The 17,291-nt window shown below is 34.7% G+C and overlaps 1 protein-coding gene across 4 annotated transcripts; it reads right to left on the bottom strand.

Moving 5' to 3' along the window:
* Positions 1 to 1,822: 1,822 nt before the first annotated feature.
* On the bottom strand, positions 1,823 to 15,947 carry LOC132044211 (uncharacterized). 4 transcript variants are annotated; one of them, XM_059434693.1, is made up of 17 exons: positions 15,366 to 15,947; positions 13,822 to 14,161; positions 13,663 to 13,734; positions 13,529 to 13,573; positions 12,459 to 12,668; positions 10,582 to 10,818; positions 9,725 to 10,483; positions 8,984 to 9,262; positions 7,711 to 8,135; positions 7,008 to 7,476; positions 6,254 to 6,490; positions 4,484 to 5,261; positions 4,339 to 4,397; positions 3,191 to 3,556; positions 2,950 to 2,988; positions 2,122 to 2,306; positions 1,823 to 2,039 (listed from the first exon to the last, which is right to left on the bottom strand). In XM_059434693.1, exons 1-16 carry the CDS (start codon positions 15,482 to 15,484, stop codon positions 2,124 to 2,126), a joined length of 4,617 nt encoding a protein of 1,538 aa, XP_059290676.1. In that variant the 5' UTR covers positions 15,485 to 15,947; the 3' UTR covers positions 1,823 to 2,039; positions 2,122 to 2,123. The 4 variants fall into 4 exon arrangements, with proteins under 4 accessions (XP_059290676.1, XP_059290677.1, XP_059290678.1 ...); XM_059434694.1 differs by having other exon boundaries at positions 1,823 to 2,306; positions 10,582 to 10,815; XM_059434695.1 differs by having other exon boundaries at positions 1,823 to 2,306; positions 10,582 to 10,809.
* Between the last annotated feature and the right edge of the window lie 1,344 nt (positions 15,948 to 17,291).

Genomic DNA, 17,291 nt, shown 5'->3' with positions numbered 1-17,291 from the left:
TAAATATGTCTAATCTTTCCTTTCCACGAAATTGCAAACCAACACTTGTTATCTCCTTTACTTAGTGTGCACATGTTTGATGTCCAATTAATTAATCTATGAATATCTACATTGGAGACAAGAGTATCTATTAAAATATAGTATGCATGTGGTGGAACTATATTTTATTGCAATTCCATAATCTCTACCTCTCAAATTACTTTTTCTCTGATTTAAACAGTTGTTGCATATGATATCACTACAAAAGAAAAATAAAAAATAAATAAAGGTATCCACTGGTCCGTATTGTTAGGGAAATAACTCATATATATAGCAAAACTTTTCCATAACTATTTGCGTAACCAAAATATGCCTTTTCTCTGGTGTATAGATAATGCATGTGTTATGTATAGCTATGTACATACACATTAATATACTTTGTAAATATAATGTTAATGCTTTGTATAAACACATGAAACCGACTCAAATTACAGTGTATAGATAATGTATTTGTTCTGTATAGCTATATATAAATGTTACATATACTACAGTGGTATACATTACTATATATTATATATACACACACATGATATGTATACATTTTTTTTGACTGAGTGACTTCTAGTAAGAATTTCCCGTTAGATTGAGTGACTTCCCCGGGATACGAAAAGTGAAATAGTTGTCGTAGAAAATCATATACGCACATAATTAATGTGAACAATTCTTAAACATTAATTACTAGTAAATTTCATTTTTTCCAGATCAACCTAGGGGAAGAAAGCAAAGGCACAGATGACTGCAGCAACTGATCCGACAGCCAGATCTGAACTTTCATGGCTTGATAGCAAAAACGGAGAGAGAGGGGTGAGGGACGAAGCTCGTGGAATATGAGCATGTGGTGGAACTATTGTGGTATACCTCTATTATATTTAAACAGTTGTTGCATTATATCACTACAAAAGAAATATAAAAATACATAAAGGTATCCACTGGTGGAGGAAATAACTCATATATATAGCGTTGGAGGGTGACTATGCATAGATTGTGGCTATATATATAGAAACATAGAGATAGATGGGATAATAAACTAATAATTGGGTTAGAATTGGTTAGTATATATATGTACAATACTACAGTGGTATCTCCAAGTTATATATCTATATATAACATATATACACACACATATGATATATATACATTTGGTGTTTTTTTTTAAGTATTTGTCTTAATTATACTCAATGCAAACTCTAAACATTTCATGTTCTTTTTTTTCAAACTAAAAAAAAAAGCAAAATCACAGATGACTGCAGCAATGATCCGACAGCCAGATCTGAACTTTCATTGATAGCAAAAACGGAGAGAGAGGGGTGAGGGAGAAGTTGCTACTTGAATATTTTGAAGGTTCAGTTGGAGGTTTTTCTAGCGGAGGGTGACTATCTTGGGAAAATAGAGATAGATGGGTAATAAACTAACAATTGGGTTAGAATTGGTTAGTTAGATATGTGGGCGGTATGTTGGTATCTCCAAGTAATTATCTCTAGAAAGAATAAGCAAAGAAGCATAATACATTTGGTGTTTTTTTTTAAGTATTTGTCTTAATTATACTCAATGCAAACTCTACTTCATGTTCTTTTTAAAAAAAAAAAAATCAAAACTACATTTTCTATTATTTCTAAAATAAAAAGTAGTTGCTACAGAATATTTTGAATCAGTTAAGACCTTCCACGGATAGTGTTCTTTAAAAATAACACGTATTTCAATTCACTAAGTTTGACCTTTATACTATCTATAATTTTGGTGATTGTATGAGGTTATATATTCCTCTTGAACCAAGTATTATTTCCTTCTTTTACTGCTCATTACTACAAGAAAACTTTTCATACAGTTTTCTCATGCACACTATGATCTTGTCATTGGCTTTCCAGTATGGCACTAATAATCTACAATCTTAACAATATATTAGCTTTACAAAATGATAAACTAATGCATCTCTAGCTTCCTCTTTTGAGACTTTAAAACACCAAAATGTACACAATAAGCATCCAAAAAGACTTGTGGTTCTGCAATAAAAAAAGACTTAAGACTTTAAATTATAACAACATTGATGAATTGTTGCTTATACTTACAGATAAATATTTCCACCTTTACAAATGGGAAGTGCTCGTGGGATTCGCGAAGAGATGTCGTTTTAGAATAAGCTTTGACTTCACGAATTGTGTTCCAAGAAGGCCACTGAGAATGGCAGGTGGCCCGGCTATAGTTTCAAACATTTTGCGCACAACGATATGGTTATCCAGAATCATCATCTCTAACAAAGTTCTGCAACTCTTTAAGACAAAAAGCAACATATTAACATTTCTCAGAGGCATTCGAAGCATGTACTAATGCTAAGTTACAGTTTGCATACAATATTACATAGTCTGGCACTTTGTGGTCACTAAGAAAGAAAACTTATACTTTCTCAGCTAAGTAAATCTAGTTAGCAATCTACAATAGACATTACTTTAGTGCAAATCCCAGAAATACAGAACTTCTTGGAAAGAACGTGAACATCAGATGTGGTACAATTTATAAGCTCTCGGATACTTAGCTCCAAGATTAGATAAATAGGAGAAAAACTAGTACAAGTTAAACTTAGATTGCAAACCTCTTTATAGCAACAAATACTAGAGAGCAAGAAGATGTAGTTAAGACTGATAAGTTTTGAACAAGAACAACAAATTACATTCATTATTGGTGGGCAAGGGGGAAAATGTCCTCAGATATTATTATATCAGAAATGTGACAATGTAATTCAGTATCATATCCTTAGGTGATGGTGAGTCTTGATAAATTGAAAATTCAGGTGAGATGAAGGAATCATTATGATGTTTTCGCGCGGTAACTTCTGTTTGTTCAGTCAATGGGAAAAGTATACTGGGGGCACAGATTAATAGTTTGTTCATGGATAGTTTATAAATGGATATTTACCTGAGGATTCATTCCATGCATCTGGTCGATAACATGATCCTGCAACAAAAATTAAAGATGTATTTATAAGTTCATATCAGAACAACTTGATCATAAATAATGACCGCAGTAATCACCTTCTATCCATGTGATCTAACGGTGCCAAAATAACTTATGTAAATGGTCTACAGCTACATGTCATTATTAATTGTTATGCACCATATTTTATATATAAAATACCATAAGTTTAAAAAATTCATACCTCTAGAATCCCTGGCTTCTGCATTATGATACCCAGAGCACGAGACACAAGTTTTCTGTAGACACCATTGTTGAAAGTACCATCACCATCGATCCAAGGCAATATTGGCTTACATGGATGAGATTTTGCAGTTTGGAACTCCAATGAATCATTTCTATTTGTGCTTTGCCTTTCAAGTAAAGGTTCAGAAGGTTGCTCTCGATTAGTGGGATTATGGAACTCGGCATTCATACCAAGTTCTTTCTGTGCATCATCAGCTCCCGCAAGAGTGACCAAAGAATCTTGTCGATTAACTGGTACGGTGGATAAGAAATATTTGGAATGATATAAGGAATCAACCACATGAACAGAATCATAGCCATTGACCTGCATGGAGGGTACAATAAAAAGAAATTATAGGCGTTACAAAAAGTGGAAACCTCCCTAATTAATCCTTTCATATCTTCTCTCTGTGGCATCACAGAAAAACCATTACCCGTTTACCAAAGATTAAAGGAGCGCGAGAAAGGATCAATCGTAAAATCAGATAAATGTCAAGTTGTCCATCTTTTGCCAACTTACACCTTTTCTACTACTCATGTGTATCAATCACGCGAATATGTCTGGTGGATAACACATTTACCAGCACCAGCGCATTGACTTAGCTTACTTTGAACAAACGTACTATTTTCTTATTTTCTGACTCAACCCTCATTAAACAGCTTGGGTACCTTTACGATCTATCCACTCTCTAGAGGGGGACATTTTTCCGGACACTATTACCAATAAAAATGGAAACAGCATTACACAGACCCGAGTGGAGTTTAAGAGAATAACATGTTTGAATATGTTTCCAAGTGAATAGAGAAGTGCTTATATAATAGTTTGAACTTTGATAGACTGGAATAGTTAATTGAAAATATGTCACATCAAGTTTGAAATAATACAAACTAGTAATAATAAACCTATACAAGTATGAATTTTTGGAGGGACTTAAATTTACAATTTGTCGAAATAGTTCTAGCTTTTCCAGACTGACCAAAAAGAAAGGAGGTCCATTAAAATGGGATGGAGAGATTACTTCTCTGTCTACTTTCTTTTCTGCTTGTCTAATCTCAAAATATCACCACTAGGAAAATAAATTAATTGGCAACTACAAAGCACAGTACCTTTAATACTTGTCCGAAAGTTTCAAGGACGTCGACGATAACATCCAGCATCTTTTCCCCTGATAAAAAACAAAAACTCATAGCATCAATCTTGTGATATTTTAATCAAATAGAAAAGTAATATGAAAAAAGAAGAGTTGCATACCCTGAACATTCACAGACATTGAGATTTCTTTCATGGTTAGACCTTGGTCACCAGCCTTTTGAATGGCTAAAAGTAAAGACCTAAAGAGCTCTGGGTTAAATGCAGAACTTTCTTTTTTAGAAGAAAAAGAGCAGAAGTGTTCAGCAGAGCTTGCCATGGCTTTCCATAGCAACTCTTTGGAAGATATTGCTGTGTATCCATAACTCCCATTCTCGTGTGCTTCCTCTACATTATTTTTTCCTTCCAAGTAAGATGCACTGCTGCTAGATTCAAGAACTGACATGATCTTGACTTGATTTTCTTCACCAATTTGTGTCAATGGCTGATTCTCGTCATTTTTAAAAAATTCTACGGCTTCTCTGCTGAAAAATGTTGCACGGCTCAAGGATAAAGTAATATCAGGAAAACCCTTTGCTCGGCGAGCCTCACTTTCACCAATTCTGTATGTCTTACCCCTGCTTCCATCACGAAAGTTAGTAATATTATTTTTACGTTTGAGAGTTCTGGCATCCTTCGCCTTTCCAACACCTTTAGCTGGCAGGCATGGTATAATTGACAGTTCTCCTGAAGACAATAGACCACATAAATTTAAGACGTCACCACATTGCAAGTCCCGCGGAAGAACAACCCCACCATTCACCATCTCTTTCTCTCTTTCATGCAGCCAGGTTGAAAATTTAGCTGCTTGTTCTCCAGTTTTGATTGGAAATGGAGATGAAAACATACTGTCAAAGAATTTCCCAGAAAGCGCAACAGGATTTTTGGCTCTACTCTCGATCTGCATAAAGGTGAAGTGAGGACATTTTGGAAGTGTATAATAAGGAGAAAAGAATTGCAGATGCAGCTACTGATAAAATGAAATGTGCACTTTGTTTCATATATCTTTATATACCAAAGTCACTGAGTCATCTGACCGTTAGGAAATGGCTTAAAGAAGTAGGTGACCAACTTGGTCTCACCCGCAAACTACTATCCAAGAAAGTGAGCTAATAATACAAACGGGCATTTGTATTGACAAAGCTACATGCTTGTTAAAATCTAGACAGGAATACTGGCCATAATGCTAAATTCTCCTGTTGAAAAGATCCAAGAATCATAGACACAATTGAACAGCTAACATATATTACTTCTCCATTATTGTATACACTTCACTTTCAGATATAGTTAACCCCTCCGTAGAATCCTTTACTCAACTGAACAAACATAAGAACTTGCAGTAAAATATGTTTGCTCAAATCATGTCTCGCTAATGCTGCAGCCTATGAACAAGGCGTGATCTTTTTTCAAATATATAGTACTGATATTAATTTCTTGCATCTTTTACGATCAAATGCTTCTCCTGATTTGCAATTAATGTGACACTATTTGACTAGTACAAAAGTCACGAACTCAATTTCACTTCCATATTGTATTGCTAAGAGTAAAGAAAAGTACTATCATAATGTTTTTATTGCTAGTTCAATAGGCATAAGATCAGATCATAGTTTAGGCATAAGATCAGATCATAGTTCAAATTAGAATTTCAACATGAATCTTTATTTTAGAAGTGCAAAGAAAATTTAGGGTTTTACTAATACAGGGTCTTTGCATACATTGGATCGGAAGTACTTAAAATTCAAATATCATGAGTTCCTGCATACGTTGATTGTTTTCCCAGTTTAACCATTCAACCACTTGATGATAACAGCCAGCCAGGTTATATATGCGAAGTGGTAATATGGTCAGGAAGTGCAATGGGTATATAATCAGAAGACCTGAAAAAATATTTACCAGTTTCATCTCTTTCAGGAAGTTGAAAGCAAGAACTTTATCATGCTCCGAGTAATGCTTAAATGTTTCGACAAGTGAAGTTGGCACCAGTTGAGATCTTGAGGTGGTCAGGACTGCCAACTTTGATAGCTCTACTGCGTTTGCAACTGCAACTGATTCAAATGGTTGCCTGCGTATATTGTTGCTTTCAATTAAAGGATGACCACACCTCTTAGGAACCCAATGCGAGCTTTTCTCCTGAGAATTTGTTTCATCTTGTCAAACTCTTGGGTTGGGGGTGGGGGGTTGTAATTTAACATAATGATAATCATGCAACAGATATGCAGACACAAAGGGGGAGACAGGGAATATAAACAGAATATTAACCGCAGGAAGCTAGTTTGCCAGATTGAAATTATATATTATATGCAAAAACTTGACCAACACTTCCCCACGCAGATGGACAGATCAAATAGAAATAGGGGTCCAGACCTCAGAGTTTTCTACTTACGTATCTGGAGTTCCTTTGTTTTTTTCATTTCCTCAAAGTTGGTGAACTTCTTTCTTTTTTTTTTTTTTTTTTTTTTTTTTTTTTACTGGTGAGGGGCAACCAAGGTGATAGAGGACATTATGGCTCACATATCAAACTTAAACTTACGGAGTCAAACCTCTGATTAAATAACTCTGGGCAGATAGCAAATAGAAGATAACAAACTTGGACAAGCATAAAATGTCATGCACATATATGACGTATTGCAACATCAGAAGGACTTACAGGTCTTTCAGCATTTATACTGAGATCTGAATTAGCATTGGCAGATTGAACTCCATTGCTACCATTCAACTTAGCCATCTTTTTACATTCCAACACCTTATCTAGGGCAACCTTTACATTGTAGACATCAAAATCATCCCACCGCTCTTCTGCAGCCTCTCTAGAATGTTCAGGGCTGTCAGAGACACCTTGATTCAAATCTTCTTCTGAGGCATCATGCTGAACCATCTCTTCACAATCACCGCAGTCTAAAGACCTGTTCTGGAGGTACCGTGCATAACGCTCTGAGACTACATTACAGAGTTTCATTAAAGCACTTCTGAATTGTATACAGCCTTTCATCAAAATGGCCATTCTACGTTTGCATGCATCAGGTGATGCTGGAAGGTTTTTGACTGAGGCCCATTTAAAACAACGAGAATATGGCCCAAGGGCTGCTCGGAGTCTTACATATTCAATCACCAATTGCCTGGACAGATTCATTATATGTTAAGATCCAGAATAGACTGATTTATTAAGATATGTTAGATATGCTGAGTAAGCTGCAGTAAGTCACCCGCTGCATGACGATCCATAGCAGACCATGCAAATAGGATATTCCACAGAAATATACTTCAGAACAAGACCAAATAGACAAGAAGCTGAAATGTGTTACTCCATAAACTACCTCTAAATCATTTATCTACAATGAACATGCAAATACCTGTCTGCATCTTCGGTCCAGGAGAAAATTGCTCTGCATGTTGGCTTCAGACTTGAGAGATCACTTCGCTTCATGAAAGAGTGATTGCCCTCATTTTTTTCGCATTGCTCTATCCCTTCGGTAACCTCCCTATGATCACCAACACAATTTATTTGAGAATTACATCCAATGTCCCCTGGAGAAACCACGAAAGCATTTTGTTCATCAGGGAATTGCTCAACAGTATCACATGTGCTCTTGTCACTTGGTTGTACATCTGAAGTGCGTAGCTTTACATGTCTTGAGGGCACTCCGCCTGATGACCTCTTTCTTTTCCGTGAAGAATTATTTCGTCCTTTTATGAGGTGAACCATCCATTTGGAATTTAAAACTCCTTGGGATCTAGAGAGACGCTTTTGCTTCCTATTGTGAAAACGCTGAAGTACCTGTACATTGTGTCTTCTAAATCATTCATAATAAAAATGCGTAAAATATGTTAATGCAGGATAAAATGAAATAATGTTTAAGCTTTTGTTTCTTTCTCTTATTTATTTATTTGATAACCAAGAAATTCCTGAGGGCCAATTGGCGCATGGTTAAAAACTCGGTAGATAATGGGCCTGCTCCTCTTATTTCAACTCAGTTTTCAATATCCTCTCTCTATCACTTACATCTTCTTGTATATGCATAATCCGTTAAAAGCAATTTCACATATTGCTTACAATTTCTAGAAAGGAAGTGACCATGCTTAAGTTTGATAAAACTGATATTTTTAAAGGTACAAGTTAACTGCTAAGCAGTAGCACAATTGGCAGACAAGCTGGATGATCTTTAACTTCATTTGAACAATACTGTTAACAGATTTTAAGGCAGGGAAGAGCAAAAAAAAAAAAATAATGCCACCTTGCAAACCCCAAAAGCATAACTTGGGTGTAAATTTTTCATAATAACGCTAAGTGACAATCTTTATTTAATGATTTCGAGACACCTTTGCCGTTTTCTAGAAACTCAAACTTATTTGGTCCAGCCACAAGATAAAATCTTATAAACACATTAAGCTTAGAAAATGAAAAAGAAAAGAAAGAGAGAAAGGATGTAAAGTGTCTTCAAGCTTGAAGGAGAGGGCTCTTGTGCAGATATAGCAAAATGAGCCCTATCGCTGCTTCTTAGCCCTATAAAGTATTTACAAGATGAACATCCAAAGGATCAGCATTGACATCATTTCCATAGGGGAACATCTTCATCCAAGAACAATAGAAGGACAAAATTGCAAGTTGTGTTTACAATATCAAACCTCTTTAACAGCAGGAACATCATTTCCTGGGGAAGCATTTGAAGCAGCTTCTGGATTAGGTCCAGCCAAAAAGTACTCCAAAGTGTTCCAGTACTCATCAACAGCTTTTCTATTTGAAAGAACAAAATCATGTCTAACTTGATGGCAAGAATCTGGACCATGAAAGGAAGATGATCTTGCAGCTGAAGAGAAAGGCTTAAGCTCTAGTGCATGAGTAAGAGTGATTTGTGTCACCTGAGTGGCATCTACCGTATGTTCACCACAAACAAGGCGGATCAACTGCCAACAAAGATGAAACTACTTCATTACTTGCCAAAACAAGAAAGAAAAGAAAGAGTGATAACTCGATCATAATCAACTCCCTCAACCATATTATAGCTATTCATGGTATCAAAATCCTCAATCTCTACAAATTGCAAAACAAGCTACTTCTTTTTTTTTTTTTTTTTGCAAATTTTCCACACAAAAAAACTCGGTGTTTCTTAATATTTTATTAAAACAATTTGGGATCCTTCTCCCAGGAAATAAAAATATCATGTTTGGTGGATAGAAGGAAGACAATGGACCAAATCCTGGACTTGAATCATTTTCCGGAATCAGACTACATACACATAAGATTTTTTTTTTTTAGTTAGGAAAGAATGGACCACAAGATTTTATCACTTGGGAAAGCGTTGCATATGCTAAAATAAGGGTTAGAACTTAAATATCAAGTATCTCAAAGATGATTTTCAATTATACCTTAAAACGTTGTAAAACGGCAATCAACAGTGAGAGCTCCTTGATTGACGGGGTATCTTTCAGACACGTGTAGTCCTTCATTGGAATACCAGAAAGGTGTAAATAATCCCCACATTTTTCAAACACATTCTCATGCATTTTAACAGAACCTGAAACTTGTAAGAACAGCTCAAGCTGCATGGCCTCGATAGCTGAACCTATATCAACCAATTTGCAACTGCTGTCATCATTTCTTAAATCATAACCGTATTTACCAGATGAGGAAGTATCTTCACTATCAGGGAGACTATTGACATACTCCCATAGATAGATGTGAAGAAGCTTTGCACGAGCCATTTTTTCCATCAGAGACTTCTTCCCACAACTCTTTTTAGCTAGTGCATCTTGGACATCCATCTCTATTCTTTGTTGTCCTCTGCCCACATCATCATACACTATCGGAAGTGCATCCCCCTTCTGAAACTTAGAAAAGCTTTTTCCACGCAATTCCCTTTCAAAGGACCTAATTCTATCATAAATTTTAACCAACAGTGCAGGAGATAACTCATAAATGGATGGGTGCAGAACCACGACCCTTTTAAGGTTCTCGCAAAAGTTTGTGACAGCAGGGAAGAAGACGTCAAGGCATTTACAGTGTCCATTTTGTTGAAGCTTATTCAAACTGCGTTCTAAGGTCTTTTTGTCCATTGATGTGTGCCTGCCCTTTTCAAGTCTCTCAAGTCGTCTTTGTAAGTGAGGTTTTATAAGAAATTTCTCCTCCTGCTCAAAGAAGAATAGCTTGAGTTGGTTCATCTAAACTGAAATCTATAGACCTATATTCAATGCAGAAGCAAAAGAGTAGTTAAGATGCCCAATACCTCTAACATTTTAAGTATCCAGTGCTCCCTCTGTTCCCTTGCGCAGTCTGCTCGCAGTTTATGACTGGGATATGCTTTGTATGCTTGGCATCTAGGGGATATTGTTTCAGTTGCCGAAGTTTTTACAGGAACAAGGTCACATACAGAAGAACCCATCATCTGCATTTTTGTGTTGCTCACATCACTGGAAGAATTCTGTGCAGTGCTCATTCTATTGTTTCCCCGATACTGGACCTCCTTGATAGAGAAAGACAAAAAGGTGAAAAGTGTACCAGTTGAGTACAGAAATGTAAATCTGAGAATGTGCATCAGTATAATATTAAAAAAAAAAAAAAAAAAAAAAAATGGTTCCCACTGCCAAACAATACATCAAAACAATAACCTTTTTTTTTTTTTGGTTCCCACTGCCAAACAATACTTTACCAACTACCTAGAAACTACCAAACCACTGAACCCCAAGTAGCCACAAACAATCTTGTACTGCAAACATGAGAAATAATAGTTTCCCTACTGCAACCAGAACACAACCCCTAAATGGAAAGAACTAAATCAGAAATTATTCGACTCATTAATCTTATTATCGCAGACCTAAATATATAAATAAATAAAGATTCAAGTATTCCCTGCTTTAAAATAAGGTGGACAAACAATTCAAATGGAAAAAAATAAATCGGGTTACACCACATTTTATGTATATGATGCATAGTAAAGCTATCTTAATGTCAAAAAATATATTTCTCAATGATTTCATGTGCCCCCTATTTAGTAGATAGCATATGCTCTTGAAATACGTTTTCACACTTTGTGATTTGTTAATCTGAATTTGATGATATATAAAATGTTTATGGAGTAAGAATAGACAAAACCAAAAATAGTTTTCAAAACCAAGTTGATTTGTATCCTCTTTGATGCAATCTATAACTGTATGGTGCATGAACCTATGAAAATCTCTGAAAGCTCTGCTTACAAATGTCTTCAACATGTAAAATCTACACCAGAAATATCCATACTATCCTAACGCACAACCAAACAAAGAGTGAAGTTTATACAAATGCATAAGTTGCCTCAAAGTAATAAGAAATAATTTGGTCTTTGCTCTCTTATGTTTGCAGGTGAAAGACTGATAACCAAGGAAAAGTTGGAAACAACCTTCTTCATCCAGATAAAAGCAGAGGCAGAAATCACACAGTGGCATATGGAATCCGTGAGATATTGTGCATCATGCAAGAATTTGTAGTTTAATTCAACAATCTTAAGAAATGTACTGGGTGGAAAGGACAACTAGTATTCTCGTACCATTTCATACTTTAAAGGATATTAAGTTTGAGTTCTGACAACAAGGTAGAAGATAAATTTCACAAAGTAGAAATCAACTTATGAAGACTGGGATATTCAAACTAAAGGTGTAGCAGTTGTCATGTTTCTAAAGGGTTTAAGTCAACTAGGCATCTATGCCCCAAATTGAGGTCTGATCTTAGCAGTTATCCTCTAACAGACTTTATTAAGTAAAAATATTTCTATTTAAGCTACGGAGAAGAGACATTTTTAACTAGGAAACTGGAGAAGAGATTCATCAGCATTTAGGACATGCTGTTTCATGCTTTTTTTTTTCAGAGTCGGAACTCTCTGTTATTCTTTTTATAATCCTTCCTACACTTCTCTTAAATAAGAAGGATGTAAAACAGCTGGATGGCATATAAAGCACAGCAAAAACTCATACTCATAAAGAGATGGCAGCAAAGTAACCCACTGTTACTTCTTAAGACCATATCTGAACCGTTACGGAAGAAATTCCGAAAGATCCAGGCAGTTGAAATTCAAATAATATATCCATGAAAGTGGTAGATGGTAATATCAACAATAGGAACTTTACACACTTCAACATCTCTGATCTCTCTGGATCCTTCAGCATGAGTTATGCCACAAGTCTGAGGCTCAATGGGAAGCTCCACAATCTGTTGGCCAATCTGATCTCTCTTTTCTATTTTTGTCGGTGGTTGTTCTCGGCCAAGGTCATCAGATCGACGTTTGCGAGTATCGAAGTGCATTGGTGAAAATTCCTTTAAAAGACGCAAAGACTTGTCCTTCTGTGAACAGTGAATAAATTAATTAATAAAGTCCACATGTTGATCATTTTTAAAATTACCAAATGAAAACAGGACTAATTGTAAGGAAAATTCTCCTTTATTAAAAATGAATGAGAATATTTTGGTCTTTTGAGTATAGTAGAAGTGCCATTTGAATCACCTTGCTGATATCAATGATGTAACATCCCCAAACTACTAACTCGATCAGTAGCACTTTTGATCAATCCATTCATAAAATTACTGATTTAACTGGAAGGTTAATGAAATCTTTAGCCCGTCACTTAGTTTATTTTCACAAGACCATACATGACAAGTCATCTATAGTTTATTTCACAAGACCATACATGACAAGTAATCTATCTTAGATGAATCTGAAAGAATTTCCTCCAAGCACCAGGACAAGATAATCAACCTATATACATCCTCCTTCTTCAATTCACTTCAAGCTGTTTTCCCCTGCATTTACTTTTTTTCACAACGCATTTGTCATTACTTATTAATTTCTAGTATGAAAAAAACAAAAACCAAAAAGAAAGCATGTATAAAACATCATGTGTATTATAGACTCCTTATCCATAATCCATGACTTTACATCTTTCTTTCATTTCTCATTTTTCTTCTACCCCTTGACGATCTTAATATCAGTATATAAACAACTACTTCAATGATGAGCCTAGAAGTTTTTTTGCACATTGAAATTTCATGCTGCTATTGGATACACAGGAAACTAAGTACAACAGTTAATTAAACATAGAACAGAAACCCCACAAGTTGGATTATAATGAAATTAGTATCATCCATATTGAAGATGGAGAAGTACAAATATTATTAGCAACTTTGGTTGATACTGTTTTACTTACTTCAATTACCTCCACAACCTGAGCTTGTGTCAACTTGCGCAAGATCTGACAGATAACGTATTAAACAATTAATACAACTCATAAATATTTCTTTTGAATTTCAATTTATTGCATCCTAAATGATAAAGACTTACATTTGCCCATCTTTTATGTCCAGCAGCATCTCGATAACCTAGGTCCTTTTTAATATTTGAGATGGGAATAACCTGGAAAGGTGAAACAGTTTAAAGAAGATTGGGATTGTGATGTTCACAAAACCTGAGATACCAACAATTATTCGAGAGATGCCAGACCTTCCCCTTAGCTTTTTCAAGAATATTACAGATATCTCTCAAACTGGGCAGATCATCTTTTATAAGCACATTCTCTCTATCATCCTTCATCAAACCTCTCTTTCTGATTTCAAGTCTCTGTTGACAGCGCAAATGCTTTCCATATAGGCTTAGATAAAGCATATTGGTAGAAATATGCTTATTTATAAGTTTTCCGTCGTTGGATGTCTCATTTTCCCAAACTGTTACTTGATGACTCAGAATCAGTCCGAGAGTTTGAAGCTCCTTCAATATGTGGAAGAAGTTATTGGCTTTAGTGTTGAATTCCTTGGTAAGCTCACTCTGGGTAATTCCATTTGCTCTGTCAATGCACTAGGAACCATGATAAGCAGATTGATTGAGCAATATCTTGTTACTTGCTTTAAAAGACAAAGAAGACTCTTCAACTTAAATATGCCGAGTAGGGACAGACACTTGTAGTTGTCGAGGTCAAACAAAAAACAAATTAAAAAGAAAAAAGCTTCTAAATATTTACTTTGCTTCTGCTCACAGTTAGCATGACAGGTTCAGTAAGACCAAGGTTCAAATCTTGATAGAGGCAAAAAAGCTAGGTACTCTCTTCTTATTTGTTAACCTTTGAAAAAGTAGAGTTACCTGGTGGAAGAATACAATAGAATAGTCGAGGTGAGGCACACATTGGCCTGAATATCACCATTTTCAAAATAGGATTCCAGGTGTAATAAAGAATAATATTGTATTTTACAAGTTTACCTAAGTTTTATCTCTCAAAAGTTTGTTCAAAAAGCTACAACTTTGACCTTATGATGAATATCCATAATTAGGCACACCCAAACGAGGTCTTACAGTGCACCAAGTATGCTTCACTGAGCAGTCTTTTCTTTGCTTATCTTTTTTTTTTTTTGAGAAGGTAACATTCTTTTCTTTGCCTATTTTAATTTCGCGGGATCCATCATCTGAACCCATTCTTTTGACTTAAATATGTATATTGTCTAAGTAAATGAAAATTCTTTAAAGATTATATATTTAATATGGGTACCTACTCTAAGTCTAGATATACATATTATTATACCGCATCAGGAACTCTAAATCCTAAATTTGCCCTTGCACAATGCATATATATACTGCTACTACTACTTGTTTCTTGGGCTTCGGTTATCGCATATTTTGCTCTGAATGTTATGTTACGCTTTCTCTATTATTTGCTATGTCTTATAGGCTATGCCTTTTTTACTTCTTTATTGTCTTTTTCGAATTGTGTTGTTATGTGTTACTTGACTTGAGGGTCTTTCGGAAAGAGGCAATCTATCTCCACGAGGTAGGGGTAAGGTTTGCGTAAGCTTTGCCCTCCCCAAACCCCACCTGTGGAAATACACTGGGTATGTTGTTGTCGTTGTTGTTGTTACATTAAATATATATACATTTATAATAATAGTAACAAATGTATATATATCAAATAGACCAAATTTCTATCACTCAAAACTCACTAATCCTAAATTGTTGAATTGGCCACAATTACAGGAAAAGATCGAGGAGATGAACCAAACCTTGCAATGGCGATGCGTTGAAGGACTCTTTTCCGAAGATGAAGAGCTTCTAACTCTTGTTTAGATAGCTTAGACTTGGAAACCTCAACCTCATGAATCCTACTAAAGTTATCAAGCATACTCCGGTACAACGATATTCAAATCATCCAATATCTCCCTTTCTTCCACACTGCACTTAACTAATCATTATTACCGTCTTTCGTTTCGAATTCGAGACCTGGAATGTTAATAAGATTAGACAAAATAGCCTTTTTTACATTACCACAGAGGGCAAGGCCGTTGATTGAAAGGTAGGGTTTTAGTTTGGGCCAGAGATTGCTGATAGGAACTGAAGCACAGCCTTTGCAACCTTGTATACAGAGTTCTTCAACGGCTTTGTTCACTATTCCGTCCATATATTTAGATGTGAGTGAAAAACAAGTTGAATGGAAAAATCAGAGAGGAGTTATGAGGAAGGAGAAACAGTTGTGAGGAAGGAGGAATTTGGCAACAACCAACGGGTATTTATAGGTTTCTATAGAAGGAAATCACATAATTTCGTGTAATAAAATAATACTAGTACTATGTAAGTCCATTAAGAATATTTTATGCGAATTCTCGGGAATCCTATAACACAATCCGTGAAAGGTCGGGTTTCAAAATATTCTGGAGCAACTAATTTTTTTTTTAACGGAAAAAAGGTCAAATTTCCTTAAATTATGTGAAATTGAATAAAAATGTCATTCATTAATAGTTTGGTGCAAAAATGCCCTTATTATTACTTTATTAGGTCAAAAATGTTTTTTTCCTAATAAACATGTGATTTCTTATCTTTTTAGACACGTTATTTTTCTAATAAAAATATTATTTTCAAAGAACTCTTTTCTTGTTTCTTTTCTTTCAAAATCCCGTTAACTAATAAAAAAGTGAGAAATAATATTTTTTTTTCTTCTTAATCTCGTTTCATCAATTAAAATATAATAACTCCATGTACTTTTTAAATCGATAATATAGGTCATATATAAATGATCACAATAACCCCATTATTAATTTTTATTTAGATAACGATAAAATTTCTTTTTCTTACAAAATAAAAAATATTTTTGTTTCTTAATCTTTTCTAAATTAAGTAGGATAAGCATTTACTAATAAATTCATGATTTTACAGTTAAGATACAACAATAATAATGTCATAAAACACGAAAATTTATAACATTGCTTCAAATCACAAAATATCTTTAAAATATAGTCGATGGAGTTATGACCCTTTCTCCATTACACAAAAAATCTTTATTTCAATGTAACTTTATATGATATTTTAGAACTTTAAATTAAGCTACTTAATTCTTCTTATCTACCAAAAAGATATTTGACAACAAGAATCAAGGTGGTGTATTGAAACAAATACCTATTATTTTATTGACTTGAAAGAACTTTTCCCAAATTATAATAAGATGTGATACTAACTTTTAGCATACAAAACTATAAACTATAAACACATACTAATAAGCATACAAAAATATTATGTTTATAAACACATACAAACATAGGTCCTTTTAATATTTGAGATAAGATGAACCTGGAAAGGTGAAGCAGGTTAAAAGAAAATTAGGATCGTGATTTCTCAAAACCTGAGATACTAACAATGTGCATATTGTGAAAATTAGGATCTTCCATACTACACTTAACCAAATCATTACCGTCTTTGATTCAAATTCAAGACCTAGAATGTTAATAAGACTAGACAAAATTGTTTTCTTTTATTTTTTTTTTTATTTTTTTTTTATTTTTTTAACATTACCATAGAGCATAAGGCCATTTTTTGAAAGGTAGGGTTTTAGTTTGGGTAATGAACATGAGGCAGTGAAAGATGATCAGGGTGATGAACATGAGGCAGTGGAAGATGATTAGGGTGATGAACATGATCAGGCAGCAGAAGATGGGGTG

Source organism: Lycium ferocissimum, unplaced genomic scaffold, assembly GCF_029784015.1.
Source record: "Lycium ferocissimum isolate CSIRO_LF1 unplaced genomic scaffold, AGI_CSIRO_Lferr_CH_V1 ctg383___fragment_4___debris, whole genome shotgun sequence".
Taxonomy (NCBI): domain Eukaryota; kingdom Viridiplantae; phylum Streptophyta; class Magnoliopsida; order Solanales; family Solanaceae; genus Lycium; species Lycium ferocissimum.
Note: the sequence above shows the minus strand (reverse complement) of the source record. Positions and strands in the feature narration are given on the sequence as shown.

Excerpts from the sequence above, each read along its gene's own strand:
- LOC132044211 (XM_059434693.1), bottom strand. The coding sequence starts at position 15,484 with ATGCTTGATAACTTTAGTAGGATTCATGAGGTTGAGGTTTCCAAGTCT. Across the intron at positions 10,819-12,458 it reads GAGAGATCAGAGATGTTGAA|GAGGTCCAGTATCGGGGAAA; the intron begins GTGTGTAAAGTT and ends TTCTCTATCAAG. Across the intron at positions 2,989-3,190 it reads AGAAGCCAGGGATTCTAGAG|GATCATGTTATCGACCAGAT; the intron begins GTATGAATTTTT and ends TTTTTGTTGCAG.